Source organism: Orcinus orca, chromosome 6 (assembly GCF_937001465.1).
Source record: "Orcinus orca chromosome 6, mOrcOrc1.1, whole genome shotgun sequence".
NCBI classification, from domain to species: domain Eukaryota; kingdom Metazoa; phylum Chordata; class Mammalia; order Artiodactyla; family Delphinidae; genus Orcinus; species Orcinus orca.
Genome location: NC_064564.1, coordinates 39,280,715 through 39,307,999, shown reverse-complemented (window position 1 = coordinate 39,307,999; position 27,285 = coordinate 39,280,715). Strand labels below are relative to the sequence as shown.

The 27,285-nt window shown below is 42.7% G+C and overlaps 1 protein-coding gene across 4 annotated transcripts in view; it reads right to left on the bottom strand.

Moving 5' to 3' along the window:
* Positions 1 to 27,285, bottom strand: part of FRMD3 (FERM domain containing 3) — a 315,701-nt gene that overhangs the window by 86,949 nt on the left and 201,467 nt on the right. For all 4 annotated transcript variants that reach the window (XM_004285376.4, XM_004285377.3, XM_033415860.2 and 1 more), the window contains exons 4-6: positions 25,932 to 26,010; positions 20,724 to 20,821; positions 8,542 to 8,665 (exon numbers count right to left, since the gene is read on the bottom strand). In XM_004285376.4, the coding sequence (XP_004285424.1) occupies positions 8,542 to 8,665; positions 20,724 to 20,821; positions 25,932 to 26,010 (301 nt within the window). The remainder of the gene's footprint in view (positions 1 to 8,541; positions 8,666 to 20,723; positions 20,822 to 25,931; positions 26,011 to 27,285) is intronic.

Here is a 27,285-nt window from a genome sequence, read left to right as displayed (position 1 = left end):
AGATATACTTTTCTAATAAACTAGGTGAGGTCAAGTAATTATGTACTTAACTATGTATCTCCCTTCTGCCTGTCTTGAAAACTTTTTTTGCCAAGAGAAACACTCTCTCTCTTATTGATCCTCCTTTAGCATACCATTACATAGAGTACAAAATCGTACAGCATCCCAAGGATGAATGCAAATTCTTAATGGACGTTAATTGTGGAGTGAGGTGTGGGTCTTGACGGCAATGACTTGGGCTGCTTGGAGCACAGGTGGACAGGGAAGGGGGTGGGTTTGGATCCACCTGAACCATTTGGGTCTGTGAGCTCCAGAATTAAACTCTTGGGTAAAAGACCAATAGAATGGTCTGCTACCGCAAAGTAGAATTCTCAATTTGAGTTAGGTTAGATTTTGCTGCAACTTGGTTGCAACTTTAGAGTTTGTTTACCACTGGCTCCAAAGCTTGAAAGTGCGCTCAGAACTTGCCTTTCATCAGGGCTTGGGATCTTAGCCTCCACGAGACTCTGGAGAGTTCTCCATGCTTTATGGCTTGGCTGCCAACTTTCTGAGCTGCAGGAAATCTCCTCTGCTCTCCAGTCCCACCCACGGCTCTCTGCACCTCAGATGACCATTTTCCTTCCTGTGGTCATGTCCCCTGCCCTTTGGCAAGGGATGTCCTGCCCTGGCTGAAGGTCTGCAGTGCCTCCGAGGGGTTTCACTCAGCTCTCCTGCCCTGTCTGACGTTGGCATACTGCCCCTCTTCACTCAGTGAAGGCCTGGGGTCCAATGGTGGTGGGAAAGTGCAACTCACTCTGTAGCTGGAGTCTTTGGGGTCCCAATCAGTCAGGTCAGCCCACTCGTGGTCACTAAATGCTTGTTAAAGGTTGGGCTCGTTCCCCTTGCCCCCCACCTCTGGCATATTCCTCCTCCTCCCACCACCACCAGAGGTAAAAGCAACAGCAGGTCTCTGCCGTCCCAGGAAAGGCATTCTGGATTTTAGTACCTTTAGGTTTCTTTGCATCCTCAGCTCTCAGATGGGTTTAAAAAATATGACTTTGGGGCTTCCCTGGTGGCGCAGTGGTTGGGGGTCCGCCTGCCGATGCAGGGGACACGGGTTCGTGCCCCGGTCCGGGAGGGTCCCACGTGTCGCGGAGCGGCTGGGCCCGTGAGCCGTGGCCGCTGGGCCTGCGCGTCCGGAGCCTGTGCTCCGCAACGGGAGAGGCCACAACAGTGAGAGGCCTGCGTACCGCAAAAAAAAAAAAAAGACTTTGTAGTTTATCTAGCTTGCTGGTGGTGTCTTGGTGTTAGGGGGAGATCCCTCTCTCGTGCTTTCCACATCCTTACTGGAAGTGAGAGTCCCTAGTCTGTCACTTCTAATTCTTTACTTAGGGACATTATCTCTCCTAAGCTCCTTGGGGAACATTAGGGACTGTATCAGTGCAGAGCATTAGATAGAACACTACAAATTTGGGTGACTGCCATGATATGGGGGAGACATATGGTGATGCTCTGGGACAGGGGCAAGACACATAGAAGGACAGCCACTTAGAAAGACATCAGAGTGCTTTACAGGAACACTTAGGTTTCAGGTCAAGTTCTATTGCTTCACAACTGTGTAGCCTTGAATAAGTTAATTTCTCAGGCCTCCGTTTCCTTATTGGTAAAAGAAGGTGGTTTCAAACAATCCAATGGAGGACTGAGGTGAATTGACTGAGCAGGGATGGTGACGACTCAGAGAACAAATGATTCTTTTAAAGAGTGCTGCTGCTGTCATGTAGGTGACAGGCATGTTACCAAATCCCCCAGTTGCAAGTAAGCTAGAACTTTATGGGAGCTGATTCCATTTTCCAAAACTATTATTTGGCCAAAGAACCTACATCTGGGTGAGAGTGTAGTCCAAGGACTGTTATTTTTTAAAATTTATTTATTTATTTATTTTTGGCTGCGTTGAGTCTTCGTTGCCGCACGCCGGCTTTCTCTAGTTGCAGTGAGCAGGGGCTACTCTTGGTTGTGGTGCACGGGCTTCTCATTGTGGTGGCTTCTCTTGTTGTGGAGCACGGGCTCTAGGTACGCAGACTTCAGTAGTTGTGGCACGTGGGCTCAGTAGTTGTGGCTCATGGGCTCTAGAGTGCAGGCTCAGTAGTTGTGGTACACAGGCTCAGTTGCTCTGTGGCATGTGGGATCTTCCGGACCAGGGTCGAACCTGTGTCCCCTGCACTGGCAGGCGGATTCTTAACCTCTGCACCACCAGGGAAGTCCTAGAAAGCTAGACATTTTTGAAACTATAAATCCTTGCCAGGAAGCCATGGCACATGCTTTACAGAGATTGTGAGCTTTGAGAAATAAAAAGAGATACTGACTCTTTAAAATACACTCAGTGTCATTATTACTTCCAGCACAAACCACACTGCATTAGATCATTATGGGGGTGGCTAATCCGATAATTTTTCTGCTCTTTAAGGGCAAGGAATATACTTCATCAAACTGCTTCACCGCCAATTGAGTTTTCTGAATACTTAAAAGCTGATGACCTGTTACTGAAGCTAATCCAAAGGTCTTTGCTTCTAATGAGAAACCTGATGAACTAGCTGAGTAGAAACTCCAGGAAAACCTCCAGAGAAACCTATCATGGTTCCTGATAGTGAAATCAATCTTATTCTTGATCTTCAACCCACTCTGAGGACCCCCCCAGGACTAATGGTATGGGTATTCCCTCTTAACCCAGATGGTCATGATTAAAGCTGTGGAAAACAGAAACCAAGAGTCAAAAATAACAACTGTCACGTCCCCTGGGGGTTGTTGCAATGGCTTCCTCCAGCCACCAGAGGGCTCTAGAAGGAGGAATAACCTATTACTAAGCAGTCCCATTGCTAGGATCTCATCTCTGCATACCAAACTCAAATAAAATCTATAAATTATGAGATTATTTCTTATACATAGTTTTAAAAACAAATATGGATCTTTTGTCTTAAAATTATCTGTGGAGTCAGGATAGTGAAGCAGAAATTGATTCTAGACCTGCTCTACTAGATGTTTAAAACAAAGGTCAGCAAACTAGAACCCATGAATCAAATCCAGTCCACCATCTGTTTTGTCAATAAAGTTTTAGTGAATCACAGCCCACTCATTTATGTATTGTCTATGTCACCTACAAAAGCAGAGCTGAGTGGCTGCAATAGAGACCATACAGCCCAGAAAGCCAAACAAATTTATTAACTACACCTGATCTAGAAGAATTACTCAGCCTCAGTGAGTTTTAGCATAGACATGTATTCAAAACTGTGAATCATATAGATACATATCTACATTCTCCAGTTCACAGGTTGTTAAGAGGCCCAAAGATGCCTTTATAAAATCTTTCTAAATAAAATTCTATTAGCTATATACCTATTGGAATGGCCGGAATCCAGAACACTGAAAACACCACATGCTGGTAAAGATGGGGAGCAACAGGAACTCTCATCCATTGCTGGTGGGAATGCAAAATGGTACAGCCACTTTGGAAGACAGTTTGTCAGTTTCTTACAAAATTGAATATACTCTTACCATACAATCCAGCAGTGATGCTCCTTGATATTTACCCAAAGGAGATGAAAATTTATGTCCACACAAAAGCCTGTCCATGGATGATCATACCAATTTCACTCATAACTGCCAAGACTTGAAAGCAACCATATGTCCTTCGGTAGGTGAATGGATAAATAAAGTGTGGTACGTACAACGGAATATATTATTCAGCAATATGAAGAAATGAGCTATCAATAAAAGACGAGCAGGAATCTTAAATGCATATTGCTTAGTGAAAAAAGCTAATTTGAAAAGGCTACATACTGTATGGTCCCAACTGTATGACATTCTGGAAAAGGCAAAACTGTGGAGACAGGTAACAGATCAGCAATTGCCAGAGGTTAGCGAGGAGGGAGGGAGGAATAAGGCAGAGCACAGAAGGTGTTTAGGGCAGTGAAAGTATTCTGTATGATACTATAATGGTGGATATACATATCATTATACTATTGTCTAAACCCACAGAATATACAACATCAAGAGCGAACCCTAAGGTATCGATGTAGGTTCATCAATTACAATAAATGTTCCACTCTGGTGGGGGATGGATGATGATTTGGGGAAGGTTGTACATGTGTTGGGGCAGAGACTATAGGGGAAATCTGTATACCTTCCACTCAATTCTGGTGTGAACCTAAAACTCTTCTAAGAAATAAAGTCTATGAAAACAAAAACTCTATTAGTCAATGAGATTGTGAAGGCCATTAAGAGCTGTCTGCCAGCTGTTTCCAGTCTGCACCTTCTGGACACCTGATAGAACTGCACTTCCTTGCTGTTGGGTGGGACCATGTGGCTAGTTCTGGCCACAGTGGTAAAGCAGAAGCGATATGTATCACTTCCAAGCTGAAGCAGGACCTTTCACAGCTCTCTTTTTCCTGGCAAACTCGAGTCTGTGACTGACTCAAGTGACAATGACTAGCACAGCCCCCAGCTGACCTCTGGTGAGTATACAGCAGAGCAAGAAGTAAATAAATAAGTGAACAAACAAACAAACCTTTCTTGTGAGCTTTTGGAGTTGTTTCCTCAGGAAAATCTAGTTACCTTGACTGGTACAGAGATGATCAATAACTATATTATATTTGCAAAACTATGTCTTCTCCCCCACTGTCAGTCAATGACGTGGCACATCTGAAGAAGCAAAGCTGCCCTAGCCACGAACTTCAATCTTCACTCACAAATCTCTTCAACATCTAAAGGAGTCTAAGCACTTAGTCCATGCAAACTCTTACTAAAACCTTGGCCTTATATTTTCAAGCACCTCAAAATTCCAGAGTCTCTCTCTCTCTCTCCTCCCTAAAGAACTCCCTTATTAATGCCTGTCTATCAATCCATCTTGGGTCCACCTTCAAGCACTGTGTAGCCTCCTAAGGAGGGAAGTTCTTCCGCCCTGATTCATTTTCTCCCAAGAATCACAGCTTTAGTACCTTCCACAGAGAGCACAGGAGAAAAAGGATCCTAATCAAGTAAAAAGGCTGGAGAAGATTGTGAACCCACAGAGCTAATCCTGTTTATCAGGCAAATCATGGTCATGTCTGCTAATGTCTGAGTGTCTCTATTGGCATCTCTTTTGTTTTCTTCCTTGACTGGGTCAGAAACCGGGTAGGGAGCAAGAGGTTATTTGGGCGGGGGAGGGGGGAGCAGGCTCAAACCCCAACAAAGGCCAACTGGAAACCATTCAGGAAGTTTCCATAACAACAGATCATTGATCACGCATTGTCCCTTTGCTGTGTGGGAGAGTCATGAGTGCTGTGATAACCTTGGAGAGTAAGATGGTAACACCTTGGTGCAGCCTATATGGGTCTCTTCCACCTATGACTCCTTCCTGGAACTGTCAGGTTTGCAGAGCAATCCAACCAGAGGTCCAATTCCCACACAAGAAGATTGATACTTTCATGACCTGTGTGCAAAGGGCTCGCTGATCCCCCAGGGCAACCTCAGTCTCTGTAGCAGGTTTCCAACCGATTCTATTGACAGAAAGCCCCTTCTCTTCTGCACTGTCAGCTTGCCTGCTCTTCTTATCGTTCCATCCAAACCTGAACTCTCTCTCTGCTGCATTGATGCAGAAGGAAACACATGACTACTTAAGGAGAAAAAGGAGCAAAAACACATAGGAAAATACCCTCTGAATGTCTCTTTTCAATATCACAGGATATCTGGCTGTTTCATCCTCCAGACATACAACTTTGACTTCTTCACAAGGGCTTTCTGGGTGTTACAAATGTATTGGGCAACAGGAAAGCAGCTTTGGCCAAGCCATGGAGTTTACTTCCAAGGTCTACAAACCATAGCTGACTGTTGACCCTGTCTATTCTCTAGATGCATGAAGACTACTTTCAGGGTTGTCAACAGATTCAGATGCTGGCACAAGGTCCAATCTACAGCTTTCTTATTATAAAAAACAATCTGGAATCTTCTTGGCTCCACTCATTTGCTCATGAAATCCAGTGGGTCACCAAGTCTTCCTGCAACGTCTCTCAAAATCCTCTTGTTTCAGTTTTCTCTACTCCAATTCTTGTTCAGGTCCCCAGCATGTCTTGCCTGGATGACAGCTCTAACTGATCCTCCTGCCACAGTCTCCACCCTCTGGGCCATCGCCATCACGATCACTGTGGAACATCAATGTGACTACCAGGTTGCCTTATGGCTGCTCAGCACAGGGGATAAGAGCATGGGTATGAGTGTCAGGTAAGAGCAAGGTTCAAGTCCTGACTCTGCTACTAACAGTGCAAGTCCTTCAGCCACTCCAGGCTGTGCTTTCTTCACCTCAGACAGGGAACAACAACAACAGCACAAACCTCGTAGAGTTTGGCAGGACTGAGTGGGGCGATGCATGTAAGGCTCTTAGCACAGTGCTTGGCATCCAGTAAGAGCTCAATAAACGTTTATTATCGGGCTTCTCTGGTGGCGCAGTGGTTAAGAATCCACCTGCCAATGCAGGGGACACGGGTTCAAGCCCTGGTCCGGGAAGATCCCACATGCCGCGGAGCAACTAAGCCTGTGAGCCACAACTACTGAGCCTGTGCTCTAGAGCCCATGAGCTGCAACTACTGAAGCCCGTGTGCCACAACTACTGAAGCCTGTGCACCTAGAGCCTGTGCTCCGCAACAAGAGAAGTCACCGCAATCAGAAGCCCGTGCACCGCAACAAAGAGTAGCCCCCGCTCGCCACAACTAGAGAAAGCCGGCGCACAGAAACAAAGACCCAATGCAGCCAAAAATTAAATAAATGAATATATATATATATATATATATATATATATATAAAATGTTTATTGTCATATGTTCTGAGCATTTGAGACCCTGCAAATTCTGGTCACAGCAGACCGTTCAATCCCCTTTCCCTACCAATCTGCACAGTGGATGTGACTGCTTCATCCAGAGGGTCTCACCCTGTGCTGCTCAGACACTGCTGGTCCACAAGCCCTCAACTGAAGCACTGGAACTTTACTTTTACCTCTAGCATGTTTGTTCCCAAATTGTAAAAAAAGTAGGCAGACTGTCATATTTTCAACAAAGCTTTCATTGGGAGACAATACCCTAAAATTACCCATAGAGATGGTATGTTGCTTTCTGAAATCTGTACAATTTTTGATGTCTAATCATCTTTACCTCTTAAGGACAAGGGTCATCTTTTTTAATTTTTTGCGGTACGCAGGCCTCTCACTGTTGTGGCCTCTCCCGTTGCAGAGCACAGGCTCCGGACGTGCAGGCTCAGGGGCCATGGCTCACGGGCCTAGCCGCTCCGCGGCGTGTGGGATCTTCCCAGACCGGGGTACGAACCCGTGTCCCCTGCATCGGCAGGCGGACTCTCAGCCACTGCGCCACCAGGGAAGCCCCAAAGATCATCTTTTTAAAGCTGAACTATGCTGCCACCTTTAATGCCCACATGTACACTCTTCTCAGAATTACCAGCAGGGGGAGTGCCTGCATAAAGCAGGGATCTCAGCACTTCCTCTCAAGGGGACAGTCATTTGTTCCAGGATTCATAATCCAGTGACACTATGGGGGGTTTCTTGGGTTTTTTTTATAATTACCAGAAGCGCAGAAGATGGAAGCATCTCAGCATGCACAGTTCTTCATCCATACTTGTCATAGCACAGCCCAGGCTTGCTATGATTATCAAAATGAATTTTCTGTGATTTGCAGGGATCTATATTCTAGTTACAGATTAGGATACCTGAGTTACCTGGATTCCAAATTGGTGATGATGCCTATTCATGCTTCATTTCCTTCCTGGTAGCCTATGCAGAACAGAAGCATCACAATGCTCCAGGGCAAAGACTCTAGAGCCAGGCTGCCTAGATTGAAATCCAGCCTCTGTCACTTGCTAGCTGTGTGATCCTGGGTAAAATGCTTAATCACTCTGTGCCTCAGTTCCCTCATCTGTAAAATGGGAACAACCATGGCACCTATCTCCTAAGTTGTTGCGAAGATTAAATGAGTCAATATGCACAAGTACTGAGAACAGTGTCTGGTCCACAGTGAATAAATACTGTGTGTGATTTCGCTACTCGTACTCCTCTGTAGTTATCAATCGTCCTGGAGCATCACAGACAAGGAAAAGAGAAGCAGATGCTGAATCTGTCATCTTGAAAGCAGCTCAGCAAAGGAAACCTTGTCAATGGATTCTACTCTACTTGGAGTCAAAGCTTTCAACAATGGCCACAGGAAGGGAAGAGGCAATGCAAAATTCAAAATAGAAAGGATTACTTATTTATCCTAGATTTCATGTTCAGAAACCCAGGGTTGTTAAAACCCAGAAGAAAATATATGGCTCTAATAACTGCTGATGGTTCATAAACAGCCACACAGGGGACCCCACATTATTGAGATTGTCACTGATGGAGGACCTTGACAGTGCCCAGAAATACTGACCTGCCACCTGAAAGAGTCTACCCATACATTACAAATATTCTTCACAACACGATTTGCACATTCCCTGCAATAAGAACACTTTCTCACCTCTATCATTTCTACAAATGTCTACCCCTATTACCTGAGTTCATTTTTATGAATTTCCACTATTTTTCTTTCCAGCTTCTGTGACTGCTTGGGGAAAATCTCAAACTCACTGACGTAATTCTCAGGATGCTCGTCAGGATCATAGTCACCGAGCTCAGCTGTAACCAGAAAAAATAAAGAGAAAAAGCAAGGTTAAAAACAACAAGAGCAGTGTCCTTGTCCCCGCAGTGAACCACAGCCCACCCCTGCCTCTTCCGGAGACCTTCCAACACTAGAAGCAATATGGCAACTTCTGTCAAGCCAGAAAGATAAACGTTTGGGTTGCTTTGGCTGTGTGGCTAACAGGGTCTTCGTGCTGTGGCTGGGTGTCAGTCCTGAGCCTCTGAGATGGGAGAGCCGAGTTCAGGACATTGGTTCACCAGAGACCTCCCAGCCACACGTAACATCAATCGGCAAGAACTCTCCTAGAGACCTCCATCTCAATCTAAGTCCCAGCTCCACTCATGACCAGCAAGCTCCAGTGCTGGACATGCCAGACAACTAGCAAGACAGGAACACAACCCCACCCATTAGCAGAGAGGCTGCCTAAAATCATACTAAGTTCACAGACACCCCAAAACACACCACCGGAAATGGTCCTGCCCACCAGAAAGACAAGATCCAGCCTCACCCACCAGAACACAGGCACTAGTCCCCTCCACCAGGAAGCCTACACAACCCACTGAACCAACCTTACCCACTGGGGGCACACACCAAAAACAACGAGAACTACGAACCTGCAGCCTGTGAAAAGGAGACCCCAAGCACAGTAAGTTAAGCAAGAGAAGACAGAGAAATACACAGCAGATGAAGAAGCAAAGTAAAAACCCACCAGACCAAACAAATGAAGAGGTAATAGGCAGTCTACCTGAAAAAGAATTCAGAGAAATGATAGTAAAGATGATCCAAAATCTTGGAAATAGAATAGAGAAAATACAAGAAATGTTTAACAAGGATCTAGAAGAACTAAAGAGCAAATAAACAATGACAAACAGCACAATAAATGAAATTAAAAATTGTCTAGAAGGAATCAATAGCAGAATAACTGAGGCAGAAGAATGGATAAGTGATCTGGAAAATAAAATAGTGGAAATAACTACCACAGAGCAGAATAAAGAGAAAAGAATGAAAAGAACTGAGGACAGTCTCAGAGACCCCTGGGACAACATTAAATGCACAAAAATTCGAATTATAGGTGTCCCAGAAGAAGAAGAGAAAAAGAAAGGGACTGAGAAAGTATTTGAAGAGATTATAGTTGAAAACTTCCCTAATATGGGAAAGGAAATAGTCAATCAAGTCCAGGAAACACAGAGAGCTCCATACAGGATAAATCTAAGGAGAAACATGCCAAGACACATATTAATCAAACTATCAAAAATTGAATACAAAGAAAAAAATTAAAATCAGCTTTTATACTATTTATATTATAAAATTAAATATTATATAATTTATATAATATAAATTATATTATATTTTTAATATAAAAATATTAAAAGGGAAAAACAACATATAACATACAAGGGAATCCCCATAAGGTTAACAGCTGATCTTTCAGCAGAAACTCTGCAAGCCAGAAGGGACTGGCAGGACGTATTGAAAGTGATGAAAGGGAAGAAGCTGCAACCAAGATTACTCTACCCAGCAAGGATCTCATTCAGATTTGATGGAGAAATTAAAACCTTTAAAGACAAGAAAAAGCTAAGAGAATTCAGCACCACCAAACCAGCTTTACAACAAATGCTAAAGGAACTTCTCTAGAAGAAGAGAAGGAAAGACCTACAAGAGAAGGAAAAGACCTACAATAACAAACCAAAAACAATTAAGAAAATGGTAATAGGAACATACATATTGATAATTACCTTAAATATAAATGGATTAAATGTTCCAACCAAAAGACCTATGTCTGTCTGAATGGATACAAAAACAAGACCCATATATATGCTGTCTACAAGAGACCCACTTCAGACCTAGGGACACATAAAGACTGAAAGTGAGGGGATGGAAATGGATATTCGATGCAAACGGAAATCAAAAGAAAGCTGGAGTAGCAATTCTCATATTAGACAAAATAGACTTTAAAATAAAGACTATTACAAGAGACAAAGAAGGACACTACATAATGGTCAAGGGATCAATCCAAGAAGAAGATATAACAATTGTAAATATTTATGCACTCAACATAGGAGCACATCAATACATAAGGCAAATGCTAACAGCCATAAAAGGGGAAACAGACAATAACACAATCATAGTAGGGGACTTTAACACCCCACTTTCACCAATGAACAGATCATCCAAAATGAAAATAAATAAGGAAACACAGGCTTTAAATGATACATTAAACAAGATGGACTTACTTGATATTTATAGGACATTCCATCCAAAAACAACAGAATACACTTTCTTCTCAAGTGCTGATGGAACATTCTCCAGGATAGATCATATCTTGGGTCACAAATCAAGCCTTGGTAAATTTAAGAAAATTGAAATCGTAACAAGTATCTTTTCCAACCACAACACTATGAGACTAGATATCAATTACAGGAAAAAAAACTGTAAAAAATACAAACACATGGAGGGTAAGCAATACACTACTAAATAACCAAGAAATCACTGAAGAAGTCAAAGAGGAAATGAAAAAATACCTAGAAACAAATGCCAATGAAAACACGATGGCCCAAAACCTATGGGATGCAGCAAAAGCAGTTCTAAGAGGGAAGTTTATACCAATACAATCCTACCTCAAGAAACATCTCAAATAAACAACCTAGCCTTACACATAAAGCAATTACAGAAAGAAGAACCAAAAATGCCCCAAAGTGAGCAGAAGGAAAGAAATCATAAAGATCAGATCAGAAATAAATGAAAAAGAAATGAAGGAAACAATAGCAAAGATCAATAAAACTAAAAGCTGGTTCTTTGAGAAGATAAGCAAAATTGATAAATCATCAGCCAGACTCATCAAGAAAAAAAGGGAGAAGACTCAAATAAACAGAATTAGAAATGAAAAAGGAGAAGTGACAACTGATACTGCAGAACTACAAAGGATCATGAGACATTACTACAAGCCAATAAAGTGGACAACCTGTAAGAAATGGACAAATCCTTTGAAAAGCACAACTTTCTGAGACTGAACCAGGAAGAAATATAAAGAGACCAATCACAAGCACTGAAATTGAGACTGTGATTAAAAATCTTCCAACAGACAAAAGCCCAGGACCAGATAGCTTCACAGGCTAATTCTATCAGATATTTAGAGAAGAGCTAACACCTATCCTTCTCTAACTCTTCCAAAATATAGCAGAGGGAGGAACACTCCCAAACTCATTCTATGAGGCCACCATCACCCTGATACCAAAACCAGACAAAGATGTCACAAAGAAAGAAAACTCCAGGCCAATATCACTGATGAACACAGATGCAAAAATCCTCAACAAAATACTAGCAAACAGAATCCAACAGCAAATTAAAAGGACCATACACCATGATCAAGTGGGGTTTATCCCATGAATGCAAGGATTCTTCAATATACACAAATCAATCAATGTGATACACCATATTAAGAAGTTGAAGGATAAAAACCATATGATAATCTCAATACATGCAGGAAAAGCTATCGACAGAATTCAACACCTATTTATGATAAAAACTCTCCAGAGAGTAGGCACAGAGGGAACTTACCTCAACATAATAAAGGCCATATGTGATAAACCCACAGCAAACATCATTCTCAATGGTGAAACTGAGACCATTTCCACTAAGATCAGGAACAAGACAAGGTTGCTCACTCTCACCACTATTATTCAACATTGTTTTGGAAGTTTTAGTCACAGCAATCAGAGAAGAAAACAAATAAAAGGAATACAAATCAGAAAAGAAGACATAAAACCGTCACTGTTTGCAGATGACATGAGACTATACATAGAGAATCCTAAAGATGCTACCAGAAAACGAATAGAGCTAATCAATGAATTTGGTAAAGTAGCAGGATACAAAATTAATGCACAGAAATCTCTTGCATTCCTATACATTAATGATGAAAAATCTGAAAGAGAAATTAAGGAAACACTCCCATTTACCATTGCAACAAAAAGAATAAAATATCTAGGAATAAACCTACCTAAGGAGACAAAAGAGCTGTATGCAGAAAACTATAAGACACTGATGAAAGAAATTAAAGATGATACAAACAGATGGAGAGATAGACCATGTTCTTGGATTGGAAGAATCAACATTGTGAAAATGACTATACTACCCAAAGCAATCTGCAGATTCAGTGCAATCCTTATCAAACTACCACTGGCATTTTTCACAGAACTATAAAAAATTTTTTCACAATTTGTATGGAAACACAAAAGATCCCAAATAGCCAAAGCAATCTTGAGGGGAAAAATTGGAGCTGAGGAATCAGACTCCCTGAATACAGGCTATACTACAAAGCTACAGTAATCAAGAAAGTATGGTACTGGTACAAAAACAGAAATATAGATCAACGGAACAGGATAGAAAGCCCAGAGATAAACCTAAGCACATATGGTCACCTTATCTCTGACAAAGGAGACAAGAATATACAATGGAGAAAAAACAGCCTCTTCAATAAGTGGTGCTGGGAAAACTGGACAGCTTCATGTAAAAGAATGAAATTAGAACACTTCCTAACAGCATACACAAAAATAAGCTCAAAATGGATTAAAGAGCTAAATGTAAGGCCAGACACTATAAAATCTTAGAGGTATACACTGATGTGTATAAAATTGATGACTAATAAGAACCTGCTGTATAAAAAAATAAATAAAATTTAATTAAAAAAAAACTCTTAGAGGAAAACATAGGCAGAAGGCTCTTTGACATAAATCACAGCAAGATCCTTCTTGACCCACCTCCTACAGAAATGGAAATAAAAATAAACAAATGGGACCTAATGAAACTAAAAAGTTTTTGCACAGCAAAGGAAACCATAAACAAGACCAAAAGACAACCCTCAGAATGGGAGAAAATATTTGCAAACAAAGCAACTGACAAAGGATTAATCTCCTAATATACAAGCAGCTCATGAAACTCAATATCTAAAAAGCAAACAAACCAATCCAAAAATGGGCAAAAGACTTAATTAGACATTTCTCCAAAGAAGATATACAGATTGCCAACAAACACATGAAAGGATGCTCAATATCACTAATCATTAGAGAAATGCAAATCAAAACTACAACGAGGTGTCACCTCACACTGGTCAGAATGGCGATCATCAAAAAATCTACACACAGTAAATGCTGGAGAGGGTGTGGAGAAAGGGAACCCTCTTGCACTGTTTTGGGAATGTAAATTGATACAGACACTATGGAGAACAGTATGGAGATTCCTTAAAAAACTAAAAATAGAACTACCGTACGACCCAGCAATCACACTACTGGGCATAAACCCCGAGAAAACCGTAATTCAAAAAGAGTCATGTACCAAAATGTTCATTGCAGCTCTGTTTACAATAGCCAGGAGATGGAAGCAACCTAAGGGTCCATCGACAGATGAATGGATAAAGAAGATGTGGCACATATATACAATGGAATATTACTGAGCTATAAAAAGAAACAAAATTGAGTTATTTTTAGTGAGGTGGATGGACCTCGAGTCTGTCATACAGAATGTAAGTCAGAAGAAGAAAAACAAATACCGTATGCTAACACATATATATGGAAGTTAAAAAAAAAAAAAGAGTTCTGAAGAGTCTAGAGGCAGGACAAGAATAAAGACGCAGATGTAGAGAATGGACTTGAGGACACGGGGAGGGGGAAGGGTAAGCTGGGACGAAGTGAGAGAGTATCACGGACATATATACACTACCAAATGTAAATAGATAGCTAGTGGGAAGCAGCTGCATAGCACAGCTTGGTGCTTTGTGACCACCTAGAGGGGTGGGATAGGGAGGGTGGGAGGGAGATGCAAGAGGGAGGGGATATGGGGATATATGTGTACGTATAGCTGATTCACTTTGTTATACAGGAGAAACTAACACAACATTGTAAAGCAATTATACTCCAATAAAGATGTTAAAACAAAAAACAAGAGCAGGGTGTACAAAGAATGGCTCCCACCACCCAAAAGAAGATCATGGAACAAGCTCACCCAACGAAATGTGTTTGTATCCATGGAAAGACCACAGCCTGAGTGTCTAGAAGGTCATATTCTAGTTCAGATTTAGTTGTGTGTGCTTGGGCACTTGCCGAACTCTCTGGGTCTCATTTTCTTCATCTACACAATAAAGGAGTTTAAATCATTGTTTCTCAAAGAGGCACTATTGGCATTTGGGCAAATAAACAATTCTTTGTTGTTTCAGACCTTCCAAGGCATGGTAAGACATTTAGCACTCCTACCCTTCAGGTACTAAATGCTGGTGGCACATCCAGATATTATGACCACCAAAAATGCCTCCCAATGTTTCCAAATGCTCCCCACAATAGGAGGTGCTACCACCTCTAGCTGGAAACCACTGGGTGTTCCTCAAGTTTCCTTTCACAGTTAATTTTCTGAGTCGAGGAATTCCCTGGCTGGAGCTGCTAGCTCTGAGATTTGTGCAGGTGTGGCTCAATCAATGAAATATCACAACATAAAGGTACCCAAGAGGATTGTACATTAAAATAAATGGACTGCTCTCCAAATTAAAGAGTGTGTATCAAAGTACGGTTGAGCATCCCAGATTAAAGTTGTTGCCAGGTTCTAATATAGGGTACGTCCAGAGGGTCTTTAAGGGTAAAAAGAAATGCCTGCACATCTCTGAGCACCCAGAGGGTCTATGAGAAGATGGACCTAGGATATGCATCGAGCAGAGCCTGAAGCAGCAAAGGTGATGCTCTTGCAGTGGGAATACTTTGTCCTGATTCCACAAGCTTGCTAAGGAAAATGAGCCAGAAGGGGCAAGTATCTCAGGCAGAAATGGCCCAGGAAAGTAGATTAAAGATGGTGGGAAAATGGTACTGAGAAACTTGATCACCAACATGACTTTGAAGTAGATAGAAATCAATATGCCTTAAGCACATCTGCAAAATCACATCCAACTCAGTAATTTGTATCTACTGTCTCTTCGTTGTTGAATCTGTAATGACTGTAAAAGGATAAAACTGGGAGGAAAGCAAAGCTCTTTAAAGCTTCTTAATAGAGCTCAAATTACAGAGTTCTGAAAACAACTTAAAATATATACCACAGGAGGAAGACCCAAATAAGACCCAAAATGCCATCAGCCATAGAGGGGAAACTGATTAATTTGATCATATCAAAATAAAAATATTTCTGTTCATTAAAGGACATAGTCAAAATAATAGATAAGTTGAAATAACATATTTGCAAAATCTAAATCTGACAAAGGCTAATATCTAGAATAAAGAAAGAACCCCTACAAATCTATAAGTACATGGGCAGGAATTCCAATAGGAAAATGGTCAAGGAATATCAACAGCCAATTCATAGAAGGGGAAACCCAAAGGCCTCATGTATGGAGAGCTGCCCAAACTCATCAGTAATGAGAGCCGTGCAAACCCAAACTAGAAGATGTCACTTTACACCTATGAGATTAACAAAAAGTTTAGGAAGCCAGATGATTCTGTGTTGGCAGGGACATGAAGAAATAGAAGTACTTGTACACGTCCGAAGATTCTTGGTGCACGTAGCTCTTCTAGAGAGCAAGCTGGGAGTATTTAGCCTAATATTATTACCCAGCAATCCATTTCTGGGTGTATATTCTAAAAAACTCTAGGTGTGAAAAAAAATATGGGGCAACTCGGGTGTTCATTATTGCTGGGAGCAGTAAATAGCACATGGGCAATGCACCCTACTGGATACTCTGTAGCAATTAAAAGCAACAAAATAGATGTAGACCCAGAAATGTGAATAGATTCCTCAGTGTTCTGAGCATATAAAGGAAGGATTAAATGTGTTCTATAGCCCCATTTAATTTATGAAACTTAAGAGTATATACACACAAGACAACACTAATCATTTTATAAGGATGTATTCCAAGTCAAAGATATACATGAACCCAGTTGCTGCCTTTAGGAACAGAAATGGAGAATAATGAGAAAAGGGAAATCAATCAATCAATAGATGGGACCAGTGATGAAAAGTGAGCCACGAACTGATGATTAACTCAATCTAAGTTTCAAAAGAAACACACATAACACACCTACACATACACGCAAACACACACACATACACATGCCCCTGTGAGCTGGCTATGGACCCCAAAATTTAGGGGACAGTATAACCCAGTGCCTGCTTTTCTGCAGGGCATGGACCACTGATATTAAACTAGGCCATGTCCAATGCAATGTCACCTTGCACAGTTGATGGGTGGTGGTGTTTGTGCTTGTCTTGTTTTGGGTGGGCATTTCTCTTTCCAGGAAAACTTGTGAAGTACAATGGCCTTGGGCTGCTAAACATAGCAAATAAGTAGCCTGGCAAATGCCAGCGAACTAGAGAAGAAATGCCATGGAAACTGCACAGGGTTGCTGACAAGGTAAATGTCGCCGTTTCCCCCATCACACGCCCAGCTTTCTTGTTCCTTAAAGCTTGTCTTTAACTCTGACTTTACCTGAAGCAAAAGGCCGTTTATAAATGATTAAGGACTTCTAACTTCAAATTTTGTTTTCCATAGAGGAGTTGGGTAAGGAGCCTGTGGTTCTCTCTCCCACATGTGACGATGAGGGTAAAGTTACAACAAATAACATACAGTACATGGGATGGCTTGCGAGAATTTAAATTAAGATGACATTAAATTAAAATTAAAGAGAATTTAATTGTCAGCAAAATCCAAAGAGTTGAAGCAAAAGGATGCGTGTGATCAGGTGATGGTAAGTACAAAGGGCAAGCACGACAATGGCATTTCCCCTGGTTTGGAGAGGACTCACTCCAAAAGAACTTGAGATACAGGACATGACAGCCCCAGGGTCAACTCCTTTGGGAACATTCCCTGACTACCCTTGCTGAGTGGGGGGCCCTCCTGGGGTCAGAGCAGGGACCCTGTGTGTCCCTCTGTTTAGACATTAACACATCATCACAGCTTCCTGTTTACTTGTCTGTCCCCTTCCCCCCACAGGGACTTCACATTGCAGTGGCCTGCCACCTAGGAGCTCTTCAATAAATGTTGAGAGAACACATGACAAATACATGGCTGAGGTAGGGAAACAACGACTCTTTCCCAAGTATAGAAATAAAGCATACATTGGTGCGATTTAGGCAAGTGCCCTAGTTCACTTAACATATTTAGTGGAGAACTTACTGTGTGCCAGACATGGGGGTACTACAGTGAAAAAGGCCCCCAGAGTTCCACTTCCATGGAATTTAGATCCTACATAAGGGGCAATGCATAATAAGCCCCCAAACAACTCAACAAGATAATTTCAAATATAAGTGCTTAAAAGACAACAGAACAGGGCTTCCCTGGTGGCGCAGTGGTTGAGAGTCCGCCTGCCGATGCAGGGGACATGGGTTCGTGACCCGGTCCGGGAAGATCCCACATGCCGTGGAGCGGCTAGGCCCGTGAGCCACGGCCGCTGAGCCCGGGCGTCCGGAGCCTGTGCTCCGCAACGGGAGAGGCCACAACAGTGAGAGGCCCGTGTACCGCAAAGAAAAGGAAAAAAAAGACAACGGAACAGGGGCATGAGAAAGAATGATGTGCAGAGAGAGGCTACTTTAGTAGTCCAGGAAGACTTCTCAGAGGAAGTGACATCTGAACGGAGTTCTGAATATCAAGACGGAGCCACAGACCCACAGGGATTGGACACACCAGGCAGAGGAGATAAGAACGGTAATCCTGCCATATTGCTGTTTTGTAGAAGGAACAGGAAAGATATTTGTATCAAGAAAGAACATAAATAGATTCCTAGGCCTTCGTGTGTTTGTTTTGCAATTGGTATTATGAAGACAATGCAAAGCGTGTATTGAATATGCTCATTGTATTCAGTGTGTACGGTGGCAAAACTCTGGGTGGCTGCCTGTTTTATACACTCAGAATATTCTGAAGCTTAAAACATGCTCCTTCAAAGAGTGTTAGCAAACAAGAGGCCAGTAAAAAGTCACATGTCCTCCGCTTTCTAATCATTTACTTCACATTCCCTATCGCTCTCTGTAAGCATAAGCAGTTCTGACAAAGCAGATGTTTATCTGCATTTGTAATGATCTCTAGAGCTGCTGTAATACCACCCCGAGCATCAGAGAACTTGACGAATCCAGCTTTTACTGGATTTGCTACAAATGGTCCATGGACACTGCTGCGTTTTAGAGCTGAAAGGTTTTCTTGAGGTCTGTCAGTTCACTTCCAACTCTACTCTCTCGACAGCATCTGTGAGTATGGTCAGTGATAATAGCAACGAGGGATTAATAGGGCCCTGATCATCTGGATGGAGGCTTTGTGGCTTTATTTCAAACATAAAACAGGATGGAGAGTTTTCCCATTACAGATCCATATTGAGCTTGTCCTTGGACAACTGACCACGATTCACTAATGCCTAAATGCGTCCTGAAATCCTCATACGCCAGTCTGTTGCTTGGATTAGTATCGATTTGCTTTTCCCTCATGGAAGACAGTGCACCCTAACTAGGAACGTGCAGTCTTCACAGGGAAGAAGAACTTTGGGGTTTGAACATTCCTTAGCTCTATATAAGAGAGGCAGCTTTCAGAAGCACACACTCCACCTTGGGGCAGATGGAAGGACTATTTCCCATCAGGCTATCACTGTCATTCTAACTTTAAACTTGAGTATCTCCAAGGGTTTTCAACACCAGTGCTAAAATCTGCTGAGTGGCACTAGGTCGCTCCCAGAGGATGGGGAAAAGCAACACAGATAGACTTCAGAATTCTCAGAGAGCACACACACCTGGAAACAGGGTCCTAGGAACGATTTCACAGCACAGAGCATCCCATGGGGACAGTGGTGAGCGACAGTGAAACCCCCAGGAGAATGATGGGTGTCTCCCTTAAGCTGTGAACGAAGGTTGGAATTGTGATCAGACAGACGATTGTCATGATCCGCTTATGACCCCATCATAAGCTCCTTCATTATTTCAGATCCTTTATAAGGGTGACATGCTCACTTGGTAACCTCTCTCTCTCTCTCCCGTTGTCCTCACCTGCTTCCTTCCTTCTCCCCTCCATCCTTCCTCTCTTCTCCTAGTTCCCCTCTCCATCCTCCCCTTCTCTCATAAACATGTCATCAGCATCCATGCTACAAATGGCTGGAACACCTGAGTCCCTCCAAGCAGGCCCTGCTGCCAGCTGCCTCCCAGCTGACCCAGGGGAACAGAACATCTGAGTCGTTCTTCACTTGGGTCCTGGGCCCGTCCCCATGACGATGCTCTGCCTTGGGCTCTGGAGACAGCCTTCTCTAAAACACTTTTTTCTTACAGGTCGAAACATCCAGAAGCTTACCCTGGGTCCTATATGCTTACTGCTTCCCAATGCCCCACCCTCTGGGGCTTGTTCAACCCTGAGAATAAGTCTCATGAAATTGTCACACAAGTATGACCACCTCATTCAATATATGAAGACACCGAAGCTTAAAGAGTTTAAGTCATTTATCTATGGTGAAATAACCAGGAAATGGGAATTCAGGTTCAAACTGTAGAATGACAGGCTGTGAGCCTGATGCTCTCCTCACCATACTGCGTGACTAGAAAGGCTGAAGCATTAGATACAGTGCACGTATATACACATACTACTCATGTGAATACATATGTATAAATGCTTTGATATTTCACTTCAAAGGTTTGAAAGGACACCCCTTTGACACCTACCTTCCTGGACATAGATTCCCCGCTCAATATACCCACCACGCACCACACCTGGTGGTTGGAGCTCAGAGCACAGAACACCCCATATCCCTTCAAAGCTTCTTATAAAGTCAAGCATTCCAGCTCCTTTGAAACAGAGAGTCTGAGCTCTATCTCGGGGCCTTGAGGACCTCCGTTCTTGCAGAGGCCCCTGTGACCACTGCGGCCCAGCCTTCCACCAGGACCCCAGAGGCTTGGGAGGGAAGGGGAGGCGGGGGTCCATTGCTAAGTACCCAGCCCTGCCTGGCCTCAAACCATGACACGGGCTGGATGGGCAGAGGCTGGAGAGGAGGGAGTCTCTGAACAGCCAAAGCTCTACTGTCCAGTACAATGGTGGGGATGGGCAGCCGTGGCCACACTTACCTTGGACGATACAGGCACCCAGGTAGGCAGCATCTGAAAAGGAGCAGAGCAGTCGACCGTGGAAAATATCTCTTTTAATTTGCAGGTACAAAAGATACCTGCAATGCAAAAGGAGAAAGAGTCGCCCTAAGTTTTGGCTGAGGCCTGGAAGAAGTGGAAGGATTGCTCATGCTTCATGCACCTGGGTCACCAGAGCCCTACCCAAGCCCCTCAGAGGGCAAGCAGAGGAAAACTGGGAGGAGCCCTCAGAGTTCAGAAAACCTGAAGTGTCTGAGGCAGCTTCCAGAGCTGTGTGGCTGGCCCTTTCCAAAGAGATACAGGAAGGATGGAGGAGAGCCACAGGGCCCAGCAGCCACCGTCCCTGGCAGAAAGTCCCACACAAGGACAACCACAGCCACTGTTACCACCACCAGCACCTCAGCTACAGGCTGCCCGAGCTCTCTGTGGAATGAGGACTCAGGAATCGGACTCAGTCTACAGAGACTAGTCCGGGGCACAGACAGACTCATGTTAATCAATCTCAAAAAGACTTGGTTACGAGGCCAGAAAGCCAACTTATTCACAGCACAAACGGTCATTTGTTTAGTGTCCTCTCCGCTTCTCCAGGGATGGCAAACAGATGGCCTCAGGGCCAGACAAACCTGTTACTGAGTGAAACAGGCTGGGGTGAGGGGGTCGGGAAGCAGAACAGAGGGTGCTGGCTCCCGCGAAGGGGTCAGCCGCTGTGCAGCTCCAGCGTCACGGCGACGGGTTTAGAAGTGAAATCCTTTGAATTTTAAATGTTGCAGCAAACTCTGTTTTTGAAAACACTGGAGTGTCAAACGAAAAATACGCCTGGGCCTGATTCAGCTGGGGATGGCGGGGCGGGGGCGGGGGGGGCGGTGTCAGTTTACCACCCCTGGCTCAGGCTCATCTTGTCACTGTCCCCTCTGTTCCTCTACGCTGATCACGCCCTCTTCAGATCTCCTCCTATGTCTTTGCCTGACTGATTCTTTCATTGAAGGCTCAGGCCTGGGGTCTATTGTTTCTGACTAACTTTATAGGTGTGTGAAGATTCTTTCTGTTTATTTTGAAGTTTAAGTCGCAGAGACCAACCTTTTTTTCTTCTTTCCAGGTTCTTGAGGCCAGGTGGGGAGTACCACCCAATCGGTTCCAGTCACTACCTCCAGGGCTCAAATAATCTGATCTTTACTCAGCCTGTGAGCAGCCTCATGCACAACCCCGCTCAGAGAGCGTAACTGAGGTACTCAGATCACTCAGGGGCTGGCAGCACCCGCCCGCCTCCCCGAGTGCTGGAGCTCGCCATCCCCGGACACACAGATGCACTGAAGGGTTCAGTGGCTCCCTGGTGGTTCCACTTGATGAATCTTTATCTCACACCCGCTTTATGCTATGACAGTGCTAGGCACTGGACACACAATGGAGGTCCAAATGACACTCTCTGTCCCCAACTTTGTATGGAATTGTGTGCAGGACATAAAGGTAGTCCCTAATAAATTTCTTATCTGGAGTTAGTGTACATTTTGTCAAGGGAACAGTATTACACTGGCCATCAAGGACCCAGAGTATCTCCCTAAACTGGTGTCTCTCACACTTTAGTGAGCTCGTGAATTACCCAGAGATGCTGTTAGAATGTGGATTCTGGTTCAGTAGGTCTGGGTGGGGCTCAAGAGTCCATATTTCTAATAAGCGCCCCAGTAAAGCTGAGCTGCAGGCCCATGGACCACACTTGAGTAATAAGGTTCTAAACCAGAGGTTCTCAGAGGGACTGCATGTTAGAATCACCTGGGGAAGCTTTTAAACAATACCAACATGGACCCTACCCTAGACCCAATTAAATCAGAATCTAGGTCCTCACAAAAATGTGTATATGAATGCTCATAGCAGCATTCTTCATAATAGCTAAAACAAATGCCCATCAACTGATGAAAGGATAAAAGAAAGTGGTCTATCCATACAATGGAATATTATTCAGCCATAAAAGGAAGGAAGTACCTACTGATGCATGCTACAACATGGAAGAACCTTGAAAAGATTAAGCTAAGTGAAAAGTCAGATATAAAAGGCCACATATTATATGATTCCATTTGTATACAATTTCAGAATAGACAAACCTACAGAGACAAAAACATAGCTTAGTAGCTGCCAGGGGCTGGGGAGAATGGGGAATGGGGAGAGACTGCTTGCATACTAGGTTTCCTACTGCAGTGATGAAAATGTTCTGGAAGGAGATCACGGTGATGGTGGCACAACTTTAAGAACATACGAAACCCACTGAATTGTACACTCTAATATCTGCCTAAAGAAACTAATACTTTTGAAAATCCAATTGCCTTAGAGTAATACTTTTGAAAATCCAATTGCCTTAGAGTAATGGTTCTTAAAATTTGACGTGCTTTAAAATTACCTGGAGGGCTTGTGAAAATACAGATTGCAGGGCCCCATCCCAGGTCTGGGGCAGGGGCCAAGTTCCCAAGTGATGCTGTTGCTGTTAATCCAGGGATGTGACTTTGAGGACCATGGCCCTAGATCATTCACAATACCAAGGTCACACAAATACTTGAGATGATGAAATCTTTCCTTTCTTAAAAAATGTAAACTACCTGGCTAAATGCCATCAAGTTTCTTTTCTACGTGCTGCAGGTATGCATTGAACAAAAAGCATTCCTGTCCACGTTTTGGTGAGTTTAGTAGTGGAAAATCGTTTCAAATAAATATTTACTGACGAATGAGACGTTTGGGTTCTGATCCCATAACTCAGAAATTGAGTTTGACAAAAGCTTCCTGAGAAAAGAAAATCCGCTTTCACAACAGCTGAGTTTGGGTCCTTGATCACATTAGTGAACTCTAGAGATAATCATGGATTATTACGGATTCCACATAATCCACTGAGCCTTGCAAATGGCTTCAGGTTCAGATACTCATTTTTTAATATAATAGCCACCAAAATAATAATAATAATGCATTTTCCTTCAGTCTCATCCCTCCCTGCATGAAAGAATTAAGCAACAAAAACACAGGAGGATCTGGGGCATACATTATTATGCCCCCATTAGTGACAAGCTTCTCTATCTAACATGAATTTAAAGGCGGTTCTTACTAAAAAATTTAAAACCAACATGCTTTTATTACATTCAATTGTATATCGCATTTACAAATGCCTCAGAAATCTAAAGGATTGTAAGGTGACTGTGTAAACGGAGAGATAAAAGAAGGATTAAAAAAATATCCTTTTTGGTGAGTATTTTTGTTGTTTTGCTCTTTTAAAACTGCTTTTTTCTCAATGTTTCTTTACCCCTTAGCCTGGTCATGAATGTGATCTTAGCTTCTCATTTATTAAATTCTTAAATTTTAGATTAATCTTATGATAAAATAACATCAAACAATAAAAACTAAATTCTTTCAAGATAGGGTTTAAATCATAAGTACCTGAGTCATTCCACAGTTTGTAGATCCCTTTTGAATTCTAAGGACTGTGTTGACTCAGAAAAACCCATTTCTACCTGTATTGTCTTAATTTCCTTTGGAGACATAAAAATGTTTGCAATGTCGCACAATTCATACCTTAGTTATTCAGACAAATGCAGGGAAGTGCTAGCAAATTTAATTGAGAGGGATTTAACTAAAACTTTGTACCCTTTTACTTTCAAATGGGACTTTTCTCAACATCACCAACAAATGACCCATCCTTAATTTATATTGTGACACATATTCAATTTTTATCCTCTGGTCAGGGTCTTAAAGAAAACAAGTGACAAAAGTGAGCTATATTGGCCCCTGATGAAATAATGCCTGGCATTAGTATCTGATTTGATCTTCCTAATTACAGTGTTAGCACCCAGAGGGTAGGACAAATATCTTTATTTATTTATTTAGGTGGTTCATATAGCCCTTGCAGACAGCAGGAACTGAGGAAGTACTTAACAAATAAATGAATAAATTTTTCAAGCCCAAAGCAGGCCGAAGCCACATACCCTTTGATTCCATTTATATGAAATGTCCAAAACGGGTAAATCCATAGAGATAGAAAGTAGATGAGTGGTTTCCAGGGTCTGGGGGATGGGAGAGTGGGTAGTGACTGCTAATGGGTACAGGCTTTCTTTTTGGGGTGATAAGAAATGTTCTGGAACTAGATAATGGTGATGGTTGCCTTACAGTGTGAATGTACGTAATGCTCCAGAATTGTACACTTTGAAACGGTGAAAAAAAATTTATGTTACGTGAATTTTACCTTAATTTAAAAGCAGGCCAGATTGCAAAACACCAACCACTACTTACAATGTCCATCATCTCCTTTCCCACGCATACCCTGCCCCGCCCCCAAGCACAAACCTCCGCCAACAGCTGTGCACAAATTACTAACAGAGAATGGCTCCCTTCCAACATCACCTTGTGTCACCATGGTGGAGCTTTACCAGACCCTCGTGGATAACGAGAGAGCACAGTACCCTAGAACCCAGCACGTGACTCTAAACATGATGATCAGAGTCAACTGCCTTGGCTTCTCTGCTGCCTTCGGACCCACGCAGATTATGCTAAGAGATGACTAGACACAATGACTTTTTTCGGTCACCAGATCAGGGGCTCATTAAGAGCTAAGCACACATGGGCTCTTCTCCATCCACCAAGTTGGCCCTCTCGGGACCCTGCTCAGTGGCATTGGCCAAGGCTGTTCACGGAAGCCAAACACCCAGAAGGTGGACTATTTGCACGTGGCCCTGGCCCGAGAACCAGAAAATGCAGAGAGTTGGGCTGAGAAGAGTCTACAAGGAGAGGGAAGCCGGCTCCGCGGTTGGTCATTTAGCAAGCGGAATGTGGGATGACGAAACAGTTCATCATTCTGTCAAGGGATCTTTTCCCTTCAGAAAAGCTTAGATCCAAAAGACAGGTCCCAGGGGCTGCACTAGCTATGAATTTGCCCATATCCTAAACGCAGTCATCTTCTATTTATTTTTAGCATCCCCCTGTCAGGTGTTTTCAGAGAGCACCTCCTCCTTAAACCCACTGCTTTTTTGTGCAGTTAATTACACTCCCAATGACAACGGTTTGAAAAGTCCCAAGACAATTAAATGTAAGAGAAACATTCCAAGCCAAATGCTGAGCTGAGCGCCTGCTTGGTGGAGACACTCCGCTCTAGACAAGAGTAAAACTCAGAGGCCCTGGCTGTTTCAAGGGGCACGTTAAACATACAAACAAACAAAAAAATACCTGGTGAGCTCTTCTTTAATCTTCAAGGGTTCGTGTGGGTAGAATTTCACTCTAAAGCACATGGTGTATGGTGGATGAGCTGAAACGTCATAAAGAAAAAGCATGAGAAAAGCAGCAAAAGACCATGGACTCAAACACACACAGGAGAGTCAGCCACGAAGCCCTCCAGCCTAGCCTGGGGGGAGGGGCAGGGGGATTTTCTGAAAGAACAGATATTATGCCCAAGAAAACGAAGCAACAGTGACAACAAAACTCAATGGAAATGCTTGACAAGACACCTAAAGCAAACTCAGGATACAGGCAATCTAGTCAGTCAGCACGGCTTCCCATGTCATGGCTCTTTCCTTCCCATGTCATGGCTCTTTCCTTCAAATTCAAATAACATTTTCTCTTCCATTCTTCCCACTCTCTTCTGACAGATAAACTGTTCGTAAGTACCACTCAGGTTTTTGGCCTAGTGAAATATTTTTCTAGCCTGTGAGGTGGAAAAATGTCACTGCACTTGACTAGTTTTCCCAAAGTGACGGTGCCGTTGACCTAAAATCAGGATTTTAAAAATGGAATCGCCATGCACCGATCCTACTTCGTATAATTTTAGGATCATTTTAGTGTTATCTATCAATGAGGCAGTTGCTTGCATGAAAAGAAACACTTTTATAACTTCCTGCTTTGTCTAAATCAGGATAGCATTATGAACGCTGAAATTCTGGTTGAGGTTCATTGATTCTGGAATGTTCTAATTGCATTAAAACTTCCAGAACTCAATAGCCAGCCAAGGGGATTCTATAGGATTTCTTTTAATTATAAGACCACTGTTGACTTGCAATATTAACCTAATAAATGCACACAAGTGCAGTAAGATGCATTCAGATTTCAGTTAGTATATAAAACGAGCATCTTAAAATCAAAGAAATACGAATGGTTAGTAGTATTATTTCTATCGATCTGACACACCCACTCATTATCTGTCTCTGTATCAGTATGCTGCTTGGGATCAGCTCTGAGACTACATCCAAATGTGAATATGAAACAGCACCCTATTCTGTCTCAAATCTTCTTTCATAATCAGCAGGGGTTAAATCACCAGCCAATTCTACAACATCTGGGGCTATTCTGGATGTAGACAAATCCTTTATGTAGAAAGAACTACTGGCATCAAAAATGAATGTATAATGAGGATAATTTAATATGGAAAACAATTATCTAAAATAGTTTGAAAGAAAGTATTCAAATCCCAGAAAAACATAGCAGCATCTTACTGGATATTTCAGCAGAGAAAAACTGATGAAAAATACCCATACAGGGGCTTCCCTGGTGGCGCAGTGGTTGAGAGTCCGCCTGCCGATGCAGGGGA